The 17034-nt window shown below is 34.5% G+C and overlaps 1 protein-coding gene across 2 annotated transcripts in view; it reads left to right on the top strand.

The window, feature by feature from the left end:
• LOC150074993 (sodium/potassium-transporting ATPase subunit alpha-like) overlaps window positions 1–17034 on the top strand; it is a 632142-nt gene that overhangs the window by 555508 nt on the left and 59600 nt on the right. Inside the window, exon 17 of one of the 2 annotated variants that reach the window (XM_090388637.1) lies at window positions 9327–9421. In XM_090388637.1, the coding sequence (XP_090244763.1) occupies window positions 9327–9421 (95 nt within the window). Of the gene's footprint in view, window positions 1–8491; window positions 8587–9326; window positions 9422–17034 lie in introns of both variants that reach the window. The other variant, XM_090388636.1, reaches the window with a different exon arrangement.

Genomic DNA, 17034 nt, shown 5'->3' with positions numbered 1-17034 from the left:
ACTAAGAACCAGTACAAAAAGGGGGGGTTACATTCCAAAAGCTAACAAAAATACGTCATTTTTTTTATAACTATCGGAAACTTAATTTTTATAGTAGTGATAACTTAATATAGCTACATAAGCTCATATGCTTGCTTTCTTGAATCACATGCCTCTATTACTATATTTTAACTTTATTTTTATAATAGTAGTAACTTAAATAGTAATAACTGAACAGACATCTTACCTTACAACCTGTGATACTTATACTTGATATAATGTACGTTCATTTAATTTTCTTCCTCTTTATTGCTGCTAAGCACAATCTTTTCTGCAGCATCTAGATTTTATGTGCCTTCTGCTCTCTTTAAAAGTCACGAACTGCACTCTTCGAAGTCACAATTATTTTTTATGGTCTCAAACAAGCACAAGTTCAATTTATTGTATTTAACTGTATTTTGTTGGGAAATCCTAACCCATGGATCTCCCAACAAAATACAGTACAGTGGACCCCTGCTTTAAATAATACATGAAAGTCGGAAGAATATTTTCCAGTTAGCAAAATCAAAATAAATTTACACTTACATATATAGCTTAATTAATATGTACTGTAATATGTACATACTAATTGATATTTTTGTTCACTGACCTTTTTTTTTTTTTTTTTTGTAAAATTTAAAACAGTAAAAATGATAAGCAATTAATATGCACAAGTTGCAACAAACACTATACGGAGTAATGAGTTTCTGAAAATTTATTTATGTTTTTTATATGATTGAATATTTCATGGAAGGGGAAACACATTTTACTGTAATAACGTAAAAACCCACAGAATTCCAGCTATAGGTATTATTGCAAATGCAATAAGATCGAATTTACTACCTGCTTATAATCGATTACACTAACAGAAAAGACCAGTAAACCGGAAACTGCAAATTGTTTTTATTGTTTTATGGTAGTGACCTCCAGAAATGTGCTTTAGAAAAATATCATGAAGGCAATAACAACTATTGGGTCAACAGCAAGGATTCACAAAAAGGAATGGAAACATTGAAAATTACGTCTAACATAATAGCAGAGTTTCCCAGCACAAAAACTCAAAAATACCATGTTATGCAAGATATCCAGCAATTTTCAAACCGTGTTAGAGGAAAATCTTGTTGTAGAAGTACCGTATTGTGTGAGGATTTCTGTTTATACCATTTCTTCGATAAATTACCATTTCCGTAATTTATCAATCGTGTTAGAGCGAAACCGTGTTGTAGAAGTACTGTATTATATGGTGGTTGTCTGTACTTTGGTAGATGGCTATGAATTAAACTGATGCTATTGCACTAACCTATATAATACAATGTTGTATGTGTTAATGACATACAACATGCTGTTATATTATAGATAATATACATATTATTCATAATATAACAGCATGTTGTATTGTATAAATATTATTAGTGGATACATATCATATAATATCCACTAATGGATATTATATGTAGTTATAAAATACGTATAATATCCATTAGTGACATTGTAATCATTGAGCATTGTGACTTGTTTACCATTCCCATTCTGATCTCTCAGCATTTTTAGCCAAATCAGTTCTTAATTCACTAAGATTTTGTAATCTCTGCTTGTGTCATACTTATACTGTATAGGCCTGCTAGTTAAATTATACTCTTAAACAAAAATATTTTACTGCCTTCTTCATAATAGAAGACAATTTTAACATTTATGCCTAATTTATTTGTCTTTCACCAAGTATGCTAATTAATAAAAATAACAAAAAAATCATATCTGATCAATTTTTGTATCTAAATAAAGTTTATACTATCAGTCTACATATTTCGCAGCAATAAAATGTAAAATTAGGAAACATTTTGAGAAGCTTACATAAATAATGTTTTTCTAAAAATAAAAGAGATTACTGGAAAGCTTCTCAGCAATATCATATTTTTACAAAAAATTAAATTGCAAATTTTTCACTTTTCTCAGATATTAAATTTAAAAAATTAGTAATAGTTTCTCAGTTCCATGCTTACTGCAATATCATTTTAATAAACAAAATTACTAATGAATTTAATCTCTCCTAGAATATTATTAACTGCAGGCATATGATAGTTCTTCTAGGTTTCTCTGTCTGTAAATAAATAGTACATCTCATTTTGCAATACCAAATGGGAAATATTTCATATGGTGCCATATACTTATTTCTCATTAGCTGCCAACCTTGTTTTTTTCTGTAGGCAGCAAAAAACTGAATAAATAATTGTCTCTTTTTTGTTATTTTTTTTTTTTCCAGTTTTCAGCACTGTATTTTTATTTGATAGTAACTTTGTCTCACTGATTTATTTTAGAAAAGGAAGCCAAAAACTTGTAGGGGGCATATTACCGATGATGTTACCAACAGTAAATTCTAAGTGGGAAGCATTCAAGGAATTAATCGTGGATGCTACTAAAAGTTTCATACCTATTAAGAAATATTGTTCAAGGTTTAGGCCTAAATGGTTATCAAATGAACTAATGAGATTCGTGACAGAGAAGAAAAATGCATGGGATGCATATAAATTATCAAGCGACTCAGAAGCCAATGGCAGATATCAGCTAGTCTGTAATCAGGTCACAAAGGAGGTTAGGCAGGCGAAGGCAGATTACGAGAAATTTTTGGCAAAAGATGCTAAGAAAAACAGCAAGGATTTCTTTACTTATATAAACTCTAAAAGGAAGGGGATGAATCTGATTGGTCCACTTGATATCGATGGTTCGACTGTTGATGATCCTGCTCAGATAGCAAACAAACTGAATGAGTATTTTGCATCTACATTCACACATGAGGAGTTATTTAAGGTTTGAAAATGACAGAAGGTTATCAAATTGTAGCAGGGTGCTTAATGATTTTGTAATAACTGAGAGAAAAGTGGAGGAGAAATTGTTGAAGTTAAACATAAGAAAGGCACCTGGGGTAGATGGGATTTATCCAGTTATATTAAGGGAGGCAGTAAAGCAACTAAGTAGACCCTTAGCCATAATTATGAGAGCATCCTTGGACTCAGGGTAGGTCCCCACGGACTGGAGATGTGCAAATGTATCCCCAATTCACAAAGGGGAATCGAAGGGTGATAGTTTAACTTCTGTTCCGAGTAAAATAATGGAGTCACTGGTTAAAGATGCATTGTAGGATCATCTAGACAAGACTGGAGCAATAATTGATACACAGCATGGGTTTGTTAAGGGAAAGTCTTGTCTGACAAATTTGATAGGATATTATGATGTGGTTACACAGGAACTCGATGCAAAAAATAATTTTGATATCATATATTTGGATTTCAATAAAGCTTTTGACACTGTTGCACATGGAAGACTATTGTACAAATTGGAGCAGAATGGTATTAACGGTAAGTTGCTGCAATGGATAAAAGGATGGTTGAGTGAGAGAAGACAGAGGGTGGTAATTAATGGGTACTGCTCTTCGTGGACTAATGTTATTAGTGGAGTCCCACAGGGTTAAGGGGCCATTTTGCTGAATTATACAAAGACACATGTTATCCCTTTCTATCTGACTGACTGCCAACTTTACTAAGCCTGGAATGGATATAAGACTGTTTCTGATCGAATGGTGAGTCCTTGTATGATGGAAGTGTATCTGATAAATTGGCCACATTGTATAAAGAAAAATTTTTATATAAAATTTTATCAATGCTTTTGTTTTTTGTTTTGCTTTATTTATAGAAAATTATAATCCTCTGTGTTGAGTCCTCTGTTGTTTTGTATATTTATCAATGTTATTGATGAAGGTATATCAGGCTTAGTGTCGAAGTTTGCAGATGATACAAAGGTTGGCAGGGTTGTTAATGACAGTAATGGCAGTATGCTACTGCAACAGTATCTAGATAATTTGGGCAGATGGGCTAAGAAGTGGCAACTGAAATTTAACCTTGACAAATACAAAGTACTGCATATGGGTAGAAGTAATCCCTGAGAAATGTACCAACTGTGTGATACTACATTTAAGGTGGTAGAAAATGAAAAAGACCTGGGAGTAATTGTGCAGTCAGATATGAAATTTTCTAAGCAATGCAGACAGGCTGCCAGGGCAGGTCATGGGGTTTTGTCAATGATATATAGGAATTTTTCTAGCAGGTAAAAGGAGGTGATTGTCCCTCTGTATAAGGCAATGGTCAGGCCACGCCTTGAGTACTGCGTACAGCTCTGAAGGTCTCATTTTAGGAAGGATGTAGATTTGCTTGAACGTGTATACAGAAGGACAACAAGATTGGTGAGGGGAATGAAGGGATCCTCTTACCAAGAGAGGCTTAAGTTCTGCAAATTGCAGTGGCTGGAGACTAGGCACCTGCACGGTGATCTGATTGAGGTGTATAAGGCCTTGAATGGGTTGAGTACGCTGAATTCTGATGGGATCCTTCCACTTGTTCAGATTACGAACCTAAGGGGGCATAAATTCAAATTAAGAAAAGACAGATGTAGAATAGATGTGTGGAAATTTGCCTTTAGCCAGCAGGTGGTTAATTGCTGGAACAAACTTCCATCTGTCATTGTGAAAGTTGATAGGTTAAATAAATTTAAGGAGGAATTGGACAGGCATTTGGAGGGAGTGGTGTGATTTTTTTTTTTTTTTTTTTTTGGGCTGATGCTGCATAAGCTCATACATTTGCTTTCTTGCATCACATGCCACTACTACTACTACTATATCAACATAAAGTGAAAGTTAAATAGTTGAATTCTATATATAAGCTCCTTTATTGCCAAAAAAAAACACATGGCATACCCTTTGTACAAATTTGCCAGCATTATTTTAAAAGGCCCTTGCTGAGATTGTTAAAACATACAAAAAGTACATAGTACTGCGCACAAGTAAATAATACGCTTCAAAAGAAAATAAAAATGTAGAATAGTAATAAAATTATATTGCAAAATGCAAGCCCAAATTGCTTTCATTCTAAAAGTTAGGTGATACATTAAAAAAAAAAAGTCTAAAAAGGTATTGTGTTTGGCATCCTGTAAATAACTTGTAGCCAGTAATTATACCTTGTTTAGACTTTTACTATATGGAAGAAGCAGCAAGAATACAGTGGCTCACTTGATATGCCCACTACAAGTCTTTGTCAATAGCATCAACTGTATTTAAAAAAGCATTAGCCACCCCTACAGCTTCATTTTAACAGATACAACAAGCTGTTAAAACAGTAGTCTTAAACAAAGAAGGCATAAATTTTAAAGTAAACAAAGTAGTTGTAAATTACTATTATTTTCCAACAGCTCATCAGATACTTCAGCAACACTACTACCATACCCACACAAAAAAAAAATTTGTGTGAATTTTTTTTTTTTTTTGGCTTGAGCAAGCAAGAAAGCTGCATAAGCTTTCTTGCTTGCTCAAGAAAGCTCACTTGCTTTCTTGCACCACATGCTACTACTACACCCCCAAAGAATGGGTGCTACTAAAATAATAACACAAAAATACATCTTGGTCAAGGAGCCATGCATCCACTCCTCTGAGGATATTGCTTTGGTCATACTTTTTTCTATTCTTAATCTTATTTTTATGTTTATTTTTGTTTTGATATAGGGGTGGTTAGGTTCATAAGAGCAGAATAGCACCTTGCCTTAACTATAACACTATTTAACAGCATTAATTAATTTGTCACATTTATTTTGTTGTTTAAGTGTTTCTTAAAATAGCAATATAACATTGTTTTCATTTCCCATAATAAATTGATATCTATCTATAACTATGGTATGACAGTTTCTAAACAAATATTCAGCGAAGGATCATGCCTCATACCCTTGATGGGGGGTATGATCAAAACATAAAGAGTTGAAGCTACCTCTGATTCATTAAATCGATTTCAGAAACTTAACACAAATAAGCAAATGAGCAAAGCTGCCATCTGCTCATTTGATTAACAAAACAGTAAATAAACATTTGGTAGGGGAATATACTCTGCTAATTTGAAACAGGTATTTGTCTTCTTATATAAAAGCAAATTAGGTAATGTATGCAATGCATTACATTTCAAATGTATGCAATGCATTACATTTCAAATGTATTCAATGGCTTTTCCTCTTACTTAAATTAATATTTTTGTTCTTCTATTTTTATTAAACATATCTCAAGTTTATAAAAAAAATGTAATGCATTACCTGGCCACCTCCGTAGCCAGGTGGGCAGGAGCAGCAGTGCGTAGCACATGCTTCTTGATTAGACTGGGGTTCGAGCCCGTGACCACCAAATACGGAGGATTCAGAAAGGTCAGGGAATGACCACCGCATATCCTGGAGCAATATGGCCTTAGTTGCTAATGCTCCTAAAAACCAAACAACCAACCAACCAACCAACCAACCGTACATTACCTAACTTGCTTTTATATAGGAAGACAAATACCTGTTTCAAATTAGCAGGGTATATTCTCCTACCAAATGTTTACTTATTGTTTTATTTCTTTGAAATGTAAACTTAATTTTCTGTTTTTAAATGAATGAAATTTAATAATTATGCAAATGTATATTTTTGACAAGAAATAGTTCATAAAATATTAAAATAAGTGTGTGTGTGTGTGTGTGTGTGTGTGTGTGTGTGTGTGTGTGTGTGTGTGTGTGTGTGTGTGTGTGTGTGGAAAAAACATTGGGGTCAAAGGAAAGCCAATTGCTATAAACTTTCTGTGTTCATTAAGAAACAGCACAGACCAACTGAACTAATAATATTAGATATTTATAATAGTGAAGAATTTTCTTTTCAAGAATGTTGGCAGCACAATGAAAGTATGGTAGTGTAGCACAGCCACGGTTTATCTCAAGAGATTAGTAATTAGTATATAGTATCAAGGATCAGTCAGTGTTTTTCAAAAATATTCAGAGGGTTGTGTCATTATTCAAATCAGAGCAGACAACCTAGAGAAAATGAACTGTCTCTATTTAGTAGTAAGTTATAGGGAAATATATAAGATCCTTGTAAATCAGCCTTAAGCCAGTTATAGTGCCCAGTGTTCCACAAGAGCACTATATTTATTTATAACTCTGCTTCTGAACATATGGCAACAACTACTTTTTTAAAAAGCTTATTCTCTATGCAATATAATAGCAGTGCAGGTAAATAAAGGTTGTGGTATTATATTTCAATGAAGGCATTGAAATAATGTGAAAAATTGAAGAATCACATCTCTGCATTTCTGTCTTTCTATCTTTGAAAATACTTTGGATCCTCCCACGAAGGTAGACAAAAGTCAGCTGTCAAGGCTTGGGCTTGTGCCCATATTTTAGAGAAGACAATATTATTTATTCACTGGTCATCATAAATTGTTAATATCACTGTAAGTATTATTATTTAAACAAATCATTTCAATGTCTGCATTGAAATATAACTCTGCAGTCTTTAAAATTCTGCTGTGTAGAGTGAAATGTGGCCACAGTGTTGTGATTTAAAGATATACATAATTGGAAGTGTTTCTTTTGGTGTTTGTTGATCAAAGCTATCTCTCACCTAGCGAGAGACCAGTAATCATGAAAAATTGTTACAATGTACCTGAGTTTCAATCAAGTGGCACATTCGCCTTTTGATAATGCTATTTTCTTAAAATGCTATTAGCAAGTTAAGTTGGCCTATGGATAAGAGTATTTTATCTATTTATCTCCTCTCTGATATAAGAGAAGATAAATAAATAAAACTGTATTGATCATCCTAATTATTAGTGTTTTTCTAGCCCAAACTCTGCCATCATGAAAGAAACTTTCTCCCATGATGTCAATGTGTAATTATGTTTCTCTTCTAAAATTGGGATGTTTCAGGATAGAGTTTTGCCATCGGACAGAATGTGTTGTCAGTGTTTTACAGTAAATCTCTTGAAATGAAATCCCATTCAAGAAGTAGCTTTAATATCCTCTTAGTGAATAATAAGTTTCAAATGAAACAGAATAGAGATAGAATTTATTGCTTTATATTTAATAGAGTAAAGCCAGTGATGATTGTATTATATATAGTAAATGATTATATATTAACATTTTGTGATTTTCAGTGGTAACTCCTTAGTTAATTTTTGACAATTTGATTCTCTTGGACTGCATCTTACTCTAAGGCATGAATTCAGAAATGTTATGCTATATAGTATCTTTATATTTAAAAATGTACTGGTATTTTTATTACCAAAGATTAGATTTTCTTAGTCTTCTGTATTCTGTTGCCTATGTATGTATGTATTTTTATCTTATCAATATGATACAAAATTAAAGTTGTGTTTATTTTTAGAATACTGCACATTAATTAAAATTTATGTATATTTTGCTATTCATTTTATTCAACTTACTGATATTTACTTCTGTAATTTTGCTATTGACCTACCTGATGCTACTTACTAACTTAACTTAATTTACTTTACATTTAGCTGGAATGCAGTACATGCGTAGCCAAATTGGTGCTGTACAATTGGTGTTGCATGTGTGTATGAATATCTGTGTTGTGGCTAATTGTGTGTGCTTACTTTCTCTGCCCTTCCTATTATAGGTTCCTGCCATATCTCTGGCATATGAGCATGCTGAATCAGATATAATGAAACGGAGACCTCGTGATCCTAAACATGATAAGCTTGTGAATGAGAGGTAATTTTGAGAGCATAATAATTATTTATATCTTAATCACTGAACTTCAGTCCAATTTTGAACAGAGAGGGAAGGAGAAAAAAATGAGTTGTTAATGCCTGCCAAGTGGAGATTATGCTCCAGATTTAAGCTTTACTGAGATATTTTAAAATTGTTTGAAAAACTGTGCTCAGTACTGGCATTTCATGTACTCAATATTCTCTTGCAACTAGATGTTGTGCTGCTGTATGTTGCCATTAGTGGCAATGAAAAAATGTAAGTCTCTTTGTGTGGTGGCATCACTTGGTGTCGTGACTGCTGATGTCAACAGGTAAATGCTAGATCTAAAATTTCATGGTCATCATTTGCATGGTTTCTTTGTTATCTCTCATGCTTAGCATTTAGTTTAGTCTCTGCTTTTATTGTTTTTAAGTTAAAATCATTTTTCTTCATATAGTGTAACTTGCACCTTGTCTTGCTTTAAATGTCACTTGTCATGTTGAAATATTTAAACGATTGTATTTGCATTCCAGATACTAATTGTTTTATTATACTGTATTATTCTATTTTAGTAACTTAAGCTTTGTTCATAAAAGCATGGATCATCTTCACCCATTTAAAATATTCAAATATATTATTTGTTTTATCTAGCCACTTATGTTAGTAGCTTCCCATCAGTCATATTCACCATCACATTTTCTATTTTATGTTAGTATTTTTTTGTCATAGCACATCATTATCATCCTACCCCATCCCAACAGGTCCCTGCTATCTCCCTTGCTTACGAACAAGCCGAAAGTGACATCATGAAGCGACAGCCACGTGATCCTGCTAAAGACAAATTAGTGAACGAGAGGTATGTTTGACTTGAAAGAGGCATAAAATGATGCCAGTCAGGTAGGGAACGGTGGCTCCTTCTAATTCCATTTGTGGCATTTACTAAATTGTTTAGAAGGAGTCAAAATTATTTATCATGCAGATGCTGGTCACAGTTTACAGTTAGTAGACATTACAACTTTTATCCCCCCATTTATCTTATCTAAATCAGGTAATAATGAATATACTGTTTAATTTTTTTTTTACCAATATCTCTATAAATTAAATTAGGTCATATACTATTTCATTTCTTTCATCATTAAGTATCAACCATGTTGTTATCTGCATATATACTGATTAGCAGTTTATTAGGTACTACATCAACCTAATAATTAATATTTATTGTACATAAAGATACTATACAATATACCCATCATGGCATGCTGCCAGGGGTCTCACATGGATATAAATTTACAAAATAGTGATATTGAGTAACACAATATATAATGTTAATAACAAAATAACAATAATAAATCAATAAAATAAAAATCCATGATCAGATACCATGTGAGCCAGTTCTCCATACATCTAGATAAGAGGATGTGTGGTTCTCAGGTAGAGTAGGACCTAGAGTTTTCCACTGTACACTGGGTAGGGAACAGATCACGTGCTTGCAATAGGATCCTTCTCCTGTACTGCTTATCACAGATGAACTTGTTCAGATCAACATCAAGTGACTCTATCCTTGTTAACATTTCTGAGAGCAAAAATCTCTCAGACATGTGCAGTCTCCCATGGGTCGAGCACAGCTGAGGCATTGCTCGTAGCACAGGAGGGGGGAATTCTCCATCGGATCACATCCCACATGTGGGGGGTGGAGATCTTTCCTGTTAGCATTTTTAAAGTGAAAGTTAAGCGTTTCTCTTCCATCTTCACTGTCAATCGTTCCAGCCTGAGAGCCATGGCCATTGCTGTGGTTCACTGCTGTGGAGGTAACTTAGACTTCCATGTGGCCCATTTCAGTAACCAAAACGCGGCTGCATATAGTGGCTTTAGTGTGGTTTTGGTTGCAGAACCCCAAATTTCTACTCTGTGGAGGACGTGTTGGAAAATGGCAGTCTAGATGTATCTCTTGGTAATGCCTAGGTTCGTGACATAGAGAAGGTGCTGTTTCGCTGTCCAACGATTTTGATTCAATTGCAGGCATAGGTGTTCAAGATGGTGGTTGAACTGCAACTTTGTGTCAAAGATCACCCCTAGGCCATGATGCTTTGCTTTTGATGATTTTTCCTTCATGCGTAGGTTGAATGATTGTTGGTTTGGGCTTCAATGAGAAGACCATGCATGCGGCCTTGTCTGAATTGATCTCCAGACCAAAAAGTTTGAAGTAGATTCCTAGTTGAGTGAGGCTGCTGTTAATTGCATTTACCACATCTTACACGTTATCCGAGTAGTGAGTAGTGAGCATTTTAATAGTGAGTATCTCCTTCTTCAGCCCTTAGAAAAGCCTCATGTTGTCAGGGTATGGATTCCATGAGGAAGTGCCAGAAGAGTTTCACAGAGATGCTGGCCAATCCAGATATAATTACATACTGCAGTTGCTTCCAGTCGGATGGAAATGGATCCCTGTTGCAAACATTCAATCTGTCTCATCTTACAGATGATCAATTGGATTGTGATCCTGTGACTGAGCAGGCCAATGAAGCATTTAAAAGTCACCCTTATGTAATCTCCCTCTGATAGACCTCAATTTGCTGAATTATATAAAGACACATGTTATCCCTTTCTATCTGACTGACTGCCAACTTTACCAAGCCTGGAATGGATATAAGACTGTTTCTGATCGAATGGCAAGTCCTTGTATGATGGAAGTGTATCTGATAAATTGGCCACATTGTATAAAGAAAAATTTTTATATAAAATTTTATCTATGCGTTTGTTTTTTGTTTTGTTTTATTTATAGAAAATTATAATTTGAAGATTCCAAAATCTGGGATAAGACAGTATTAGCCTTATACCAGCAGTTCCGGCCCCGAGTACCAAGCGATTTATAGTGCGATTTTTCTAGTGCTTCTGTTGGGCGAGTACTAGCTTTTTTCATAAACCCTCCTCCACTCGCAACATTACTATTACTGTTTCCCTCAATCATGTCACTGCTTTACCCGCTAGCAATGTTACTGCTAACCTTGCATGCAACTTTACTGCTACCTCCACTAGCAAAGTACTGCTTTTTATTTTTATGATCACTTGGTCACTGGTTGGCACTGCTTCTGCCTCCATGCAGAGAATGAAAAGGACCTGGGGGTAATTGTGCAGGCAGATATGAAGTTCTCTGAGCAGTGCAGACAGGTTGCAAGAGTAGCTCATGGTGTCTTGATATACAGGAATTTTTCTAGCAGGGATAGTAGGGAGGTGATTATTCCCTTGTATAAGGCAATGGTCAGGCCGCACCTTGAGTACTGTATACAGGTCTGGAGGCCTCATTTCAAGAAGCATGTAGAGCTGCTGGAACGAGTACAGAGAAGGGCAACAACGTTAGTGAACAAAACGAAGGGTTGCTCTTACGAAGAAAGGCTTAAGTTTTGCAAATTACAGTGTCTGGAGACTAGACACCAGCAAGGTGATATGATAGAGGTGTACAAAGCCTTGAATGGTTTGAGTATGCTCAATGCTGATGGGATATTGCCTCTTGCTCAGAATAATCACCTGAGAGGGCATAAATTCAAATTGAGGAAAGACAGATGTAGTATAGATGTGTGGAAATTTGCCTTTAGCCAGCGGGTAGTTGGTTGGTGGAACAGACTTCCATCCCTTGTTGTGGAAGTTGATAGCCTAAATAAATTTAAGGCTCAGCTGGACAGGTATTTCGAATGAACGGAGGGGTGAAGTAGAAGGGTTTTTTTTTTTTTTTTTTTTTTGGCTGATGCTGCATAAGCTTGCTTTCTTGCATCATATGCCTCTACTAATGCTAATGTGGTGGGCCAGTAACCTGTGAGAAGGAAACCCCTCTCCCAGGGCTAAAAGGAGAAACAAAGGATTGCGATGAATATCCACCACTAGAGCCAACAGGCTCTCAACATACTAACACCCATAGAAGGGAACATGATCTCAGTCTCCCGAAAAGAAGAGAACAGATCCTAGCAAATCAGAACCACCAGCATTTTCTGATAATGCATTCATTATCCACTCAACTGGTAAGCAATTTATAGAAGAAGAAGAAGAACTATTTATTGCATACAAAACGCACATGCCATACACAATACCCTTCACGGCTACAAGCCAGGGGTTATATCTTCCTTTGTCATTCAAAGATGTCTTGAAAATTCAGCAGGAACACCAAAAATGATAAAACGACTCCAGTCAGGAGATCTATTAATTGAAACCATGCAAGCAAGACACTCTGAACTGTTATTGAAACTGTATCTATAAGCGAAATCCCAATCAAAGTCACGGCGCATAATATACTGAACTCCTCAAAAGGAGTGATAAGTGAGTGGGATTTATTGAACGTCACCGAAGAGGAAATAGTTACGAAAAAAAAGTAACACAAGCAAGGCAAATTATGATTCAGAAGGATGATAAACTAGTTCCAACACGAAGTATTATATTGACTAAATAATACTTTACACCAAATTTACCAAACTCAGTGAAAACAGGCTATCTGCACTGCCGAGTCTGTGCACACATTCCAAATCCCTTAAGATGTTTCAAATGCCAAAAATTCGGTCATTCTCAAACAACATGCAGAGGTGAAATTACATGTCCTAATTGTGGGTCGAAAAATCATTCTAAATTTCCACCATTGTTATATCAAAAAATCATTCACCAATATTTTCACAGAATTAAATTTATTGCTGTGAAATGGTTCATAGCAATGGTTCAAGAAAAACATTCAGAGAAATTTGTTCATATTTTCTACTGGATGACTGTAGAATGGAAGTTTGTGAGGGTGTAATATATATAGAAATTCTAGAATAGGAAGAAGTAGCATTACAAAAAAAAATTGGAGTATACCAATATCTGACCTTTACTAATAGATTATAAAGCTTATTAAATGTACTTTTTTATTTTTTTTTAAAGAAAAATTCATAAATTTTAAATTTGCTTTCAGCCAGTGGGTAGTTGATTGTTGGAACAATCATCCATCTGATGTTATGAAAGTGGTTTGTTTGAATAAATTTAAAGACCTATTAGACAGATTATTAGAGGAGTTGTACAGGTGATGTGGGCAGTGTTTTTTTTTTTTTTTTTTTTTGCCCCTCTGAAACAGTATCTCTCTTGAAGCAATCAAAATCAGTTGATGTTTAGCAGAAAATCCAAACAGAAATCCAGAAACAGAAAAATCCAAGGATCCGAGGTAAAGTAAGCTTTGAAAGTATGCTGTACTGGTAAAGAGTCCTCTGTCTGTATTTAATATAAAATGTGTATATTGTCAGCAAAATTTAATTTTTAGTGCAGTGTGGACCTAATTAAGAAACACTTTAATCCAGTAAATGAGTTCTTGCATCTTACAGAACTAAGCCTTTCTTGGAAAGAATACTTTTTTTTACCCATAACTAATTAATTTTATTACTCTTCTTTGCATCCTTTCCACAGGTTAGGAACTCTCATTTCTAAAAATGAGAGTTCCTAACCTGGTCCTAACATACTGCAATATTCAGTATGTGACCTAACATTGCTTTATACCAGCAGCTGGCAACAGAGAGGTGGACCGAGTCAAAAATTCTTAGCCTCATACTAGTGTTTATGGCCAGAATCACACCCGGCTTCCATTGGCTTCCCACCCACCAGGGTTTCCTCAGTAAGTCTTATGGCTAGTCTGCCTCTGGTGCTGGAAATTAGCAGGCCCATAGGCCTTATTTGTACAGCCAATAAAGGGATATTCAAAAAAAGAACCTATTGGTATGCTGGTTGCCCACTGAAGAAGATCAGGTTTCATTCTTCAATATATTAAACCTTCTTTTGAAAGTCAAAAGCTGCCGACTTTTGACATTTAAAACTTCTTGTTTTCTGCCTACTTAAAATTACCTAATCTCCAGCTTTTTAAAAGTCAAAAGTTGGCAGATTTTGACATTCAAAAGGTTTAATATATTGTCCTCTATTTTTGGAACAATATATTTCCCATTTCCCTGATAATAAAGTCATTAACAATAGCTACTTCTTGTGTGACCAGGCTTTCCATCCTTGGCAGTTCTGCTGTGCTTCTGATGCAATTTGCTTTATGCTGTTTAAAACTTTTGTCAGATTTCCCTGATATAACCATATATTAACAGTTTCATTATTTTCTATTATATTAAGCTAGGTAACTTTGTAAAAAAAAAAAAAAGTGTGCAGTTAGTAGTCAAAATTTGGAAGTGAGAATGCACACACAACATTGTGTGCCCTTTACTTCTGCTAGGAATTCGTGGTATATTTGTTTCTTCAGTCCATAACAATGACTGTTACCCTATTTTAAACACCCAGGTCCTGAGCTGGATATCATCATTCTTCTCTTTCTTGGTGATTCCCTTCTACTTTTGACTCTCTCTCTCTCTCTCTCTCTCTCTCTCTCTCTCTCTCTCTCTCTCTCTCTCTCTCTCTCTCTCTCTCTCTCTCTCTCAGGGTAACTCAGGAACTTTTTTTTTTTTTTTTCCTGGTGCAGCATAAGCCTCAGGCTTCCTTGCACCATATGGCTATTAATAATAATAATAATAATAATATTGCACATAAATTCCATGTTATTTTTACCAAATGGAACTATAGTCCTTTAGCCCTTATCTGGGACTGCTATCACCAGATGACTGATATTTTGTAATATTATTAGTATTAATACTGGAAACACGATGCAAGGAAGTAAATCTTGAGTTACCATCAGGAAAAAATAAATAAATTATATCTCTATTGCTTTCAAAAATTTGTCCACGTCTTCCTTAAATTTCTTCATACTACTCATCTTCACAACATTCGGTGGAAGTTTATTACAATATTTGATTATTCTTTGGCTTTAAATTTAAATTTATGCTTCCTTGTTTGTTTCATCTGAGAAAGGATAAATACCATCAGAATTTAGTTTACTTAAACCTTTTTTAGCTTATACACCTCAAATAGGTCACCATATAGATGCATAGTTTCTAAAAATTGCAATACACAGAACTCCAGTCTTTCAGTCTTTCCTGATTATTATTATTATTATTAGCCATATGGTGTAAGGAAGCCTGAGGCTTATGCTGCACCAGCCAAAAAAAAAATTCCTGAGTTACCCTGAGAGAGAGAGAGAGAGAGAGAGAGAGAGAGAGAGAGAGAGAGAGAGAGAGAGAGAGAGAGAGAGAGAGAGAGAGAGAGAGAGAGAGAAGTCGAAAGGAATCACCAAGAAAGAGAAGAATGATGATATTCAGCTCAGGACCCTGGGTGTGCCAAGCCCATACTCACCAGATGTGAGCCCCTGATAAAAATATCCTTTTGTGTCCCCAGCTAATCTTGTTTCTGTTCTCAGTATTCATGATGTGGCCTAACCTCTGTCTGGCAAACATTCCTCCTGTTTCCTCTGTATCTTTGACAGAACCCCATGGGCTGTTCAAGCAGCTTGCTTACTTGCACTGTTCAGGGAATTTCATCTCAGCCTGTACAAGTGCCCCTAGATTTTTTCTATACTGCGCTACCTTGAATACCCAGAATTTAGTATCATCCTTGGAGAAATTAAGGCAGAAAGGCAAAAAATTAGGCCAGAAAGAGTGCCACCTTATGGAAAATAATAAAATAAACCTTATGGAAAATAATATCTGTGTTTCTTATTAAAAAAACACAGTTTGTTTTTTTAATAGGAAATGAATCATTTGATTGTAAAAGAAGGATTCTGTGGAGAAGAAATTCCTGTATGAAAAAGAGTAGGTTACCTTGCATCTGGGTGGTATACCCAGATGGTATGATATTCTCAGATTACTGCTATCCAAATCTTGCATTTATCAGCTTTTTTTTTTGCATTTAGTCCAGCAGCTAGCAAGCCAAATATAGTTTCTTGTGCAGCAAGAAACTATATTTGGTTTTAAACAGTCACTGATTTCTTAAGGATTTCATTTCTACCAAAGGAAATCTGTATAATAAAAACATGCTTTCTTGTAATTGTTATTTTTTAAAATATTTAAATGAAAATAAAATTTTCATAATATTCACTAAATTTGAATGACAAGTATTTTTGATTCGTTCACACTATAGAGTCAATTCATATATCTGTGTTTATGTTAATTATTGACTATAAACTTAAATACTTAATATTATCACAATATAATAGCGTAGCTTAATTTAATTTATTATTAAATTTATTTATAATATTAAATATTATCAGTATCTGTTATCAGTCTTTTGTATCTGCTAAATATATTTATTATTGCACATTGAGACTTAATTTTTAAGGCTTAAAAAAATATAATATTTGCTAAAATATGTGACACGCACATGCATGATAATAGTTTATGCTTTAAATTACATACATAATTTACCTTTGAAAATGAATTCCTGGACAGTCTTTTCTCCAGTGATTCCTACACACCAATTGTTGTACAAGATTTTGCCATTTCATTGATGAAAATTGCTAAAAACATGACATTAATGTTTTGAATTATTCAAAACATCAACTTTTTCCACGTGCACCAAACAAATCTAAATGCACATGTAGGC

This window comes from Mastigoproctus giganteus, chromosome 14, assembly GCF_048544385.1.
Source record: "Mastigoproctus giganteus isolate SK-2022 chromosome 14, ASM4854438v1, whole genome shotgun sequence".
NCBI classification, from domain to species: Eukaryota; Metazoa; Arthropoda; class Arachnida; order Uropygi; family Thelyphonidae; genus Mastigoproctus; species Mastigoproctus giganteus.
The sequence above is the reverse complement of the archived record's forward strand: the minus strand, read 5'-3'. Positions and strand labels throughout refer to the sequence as shown.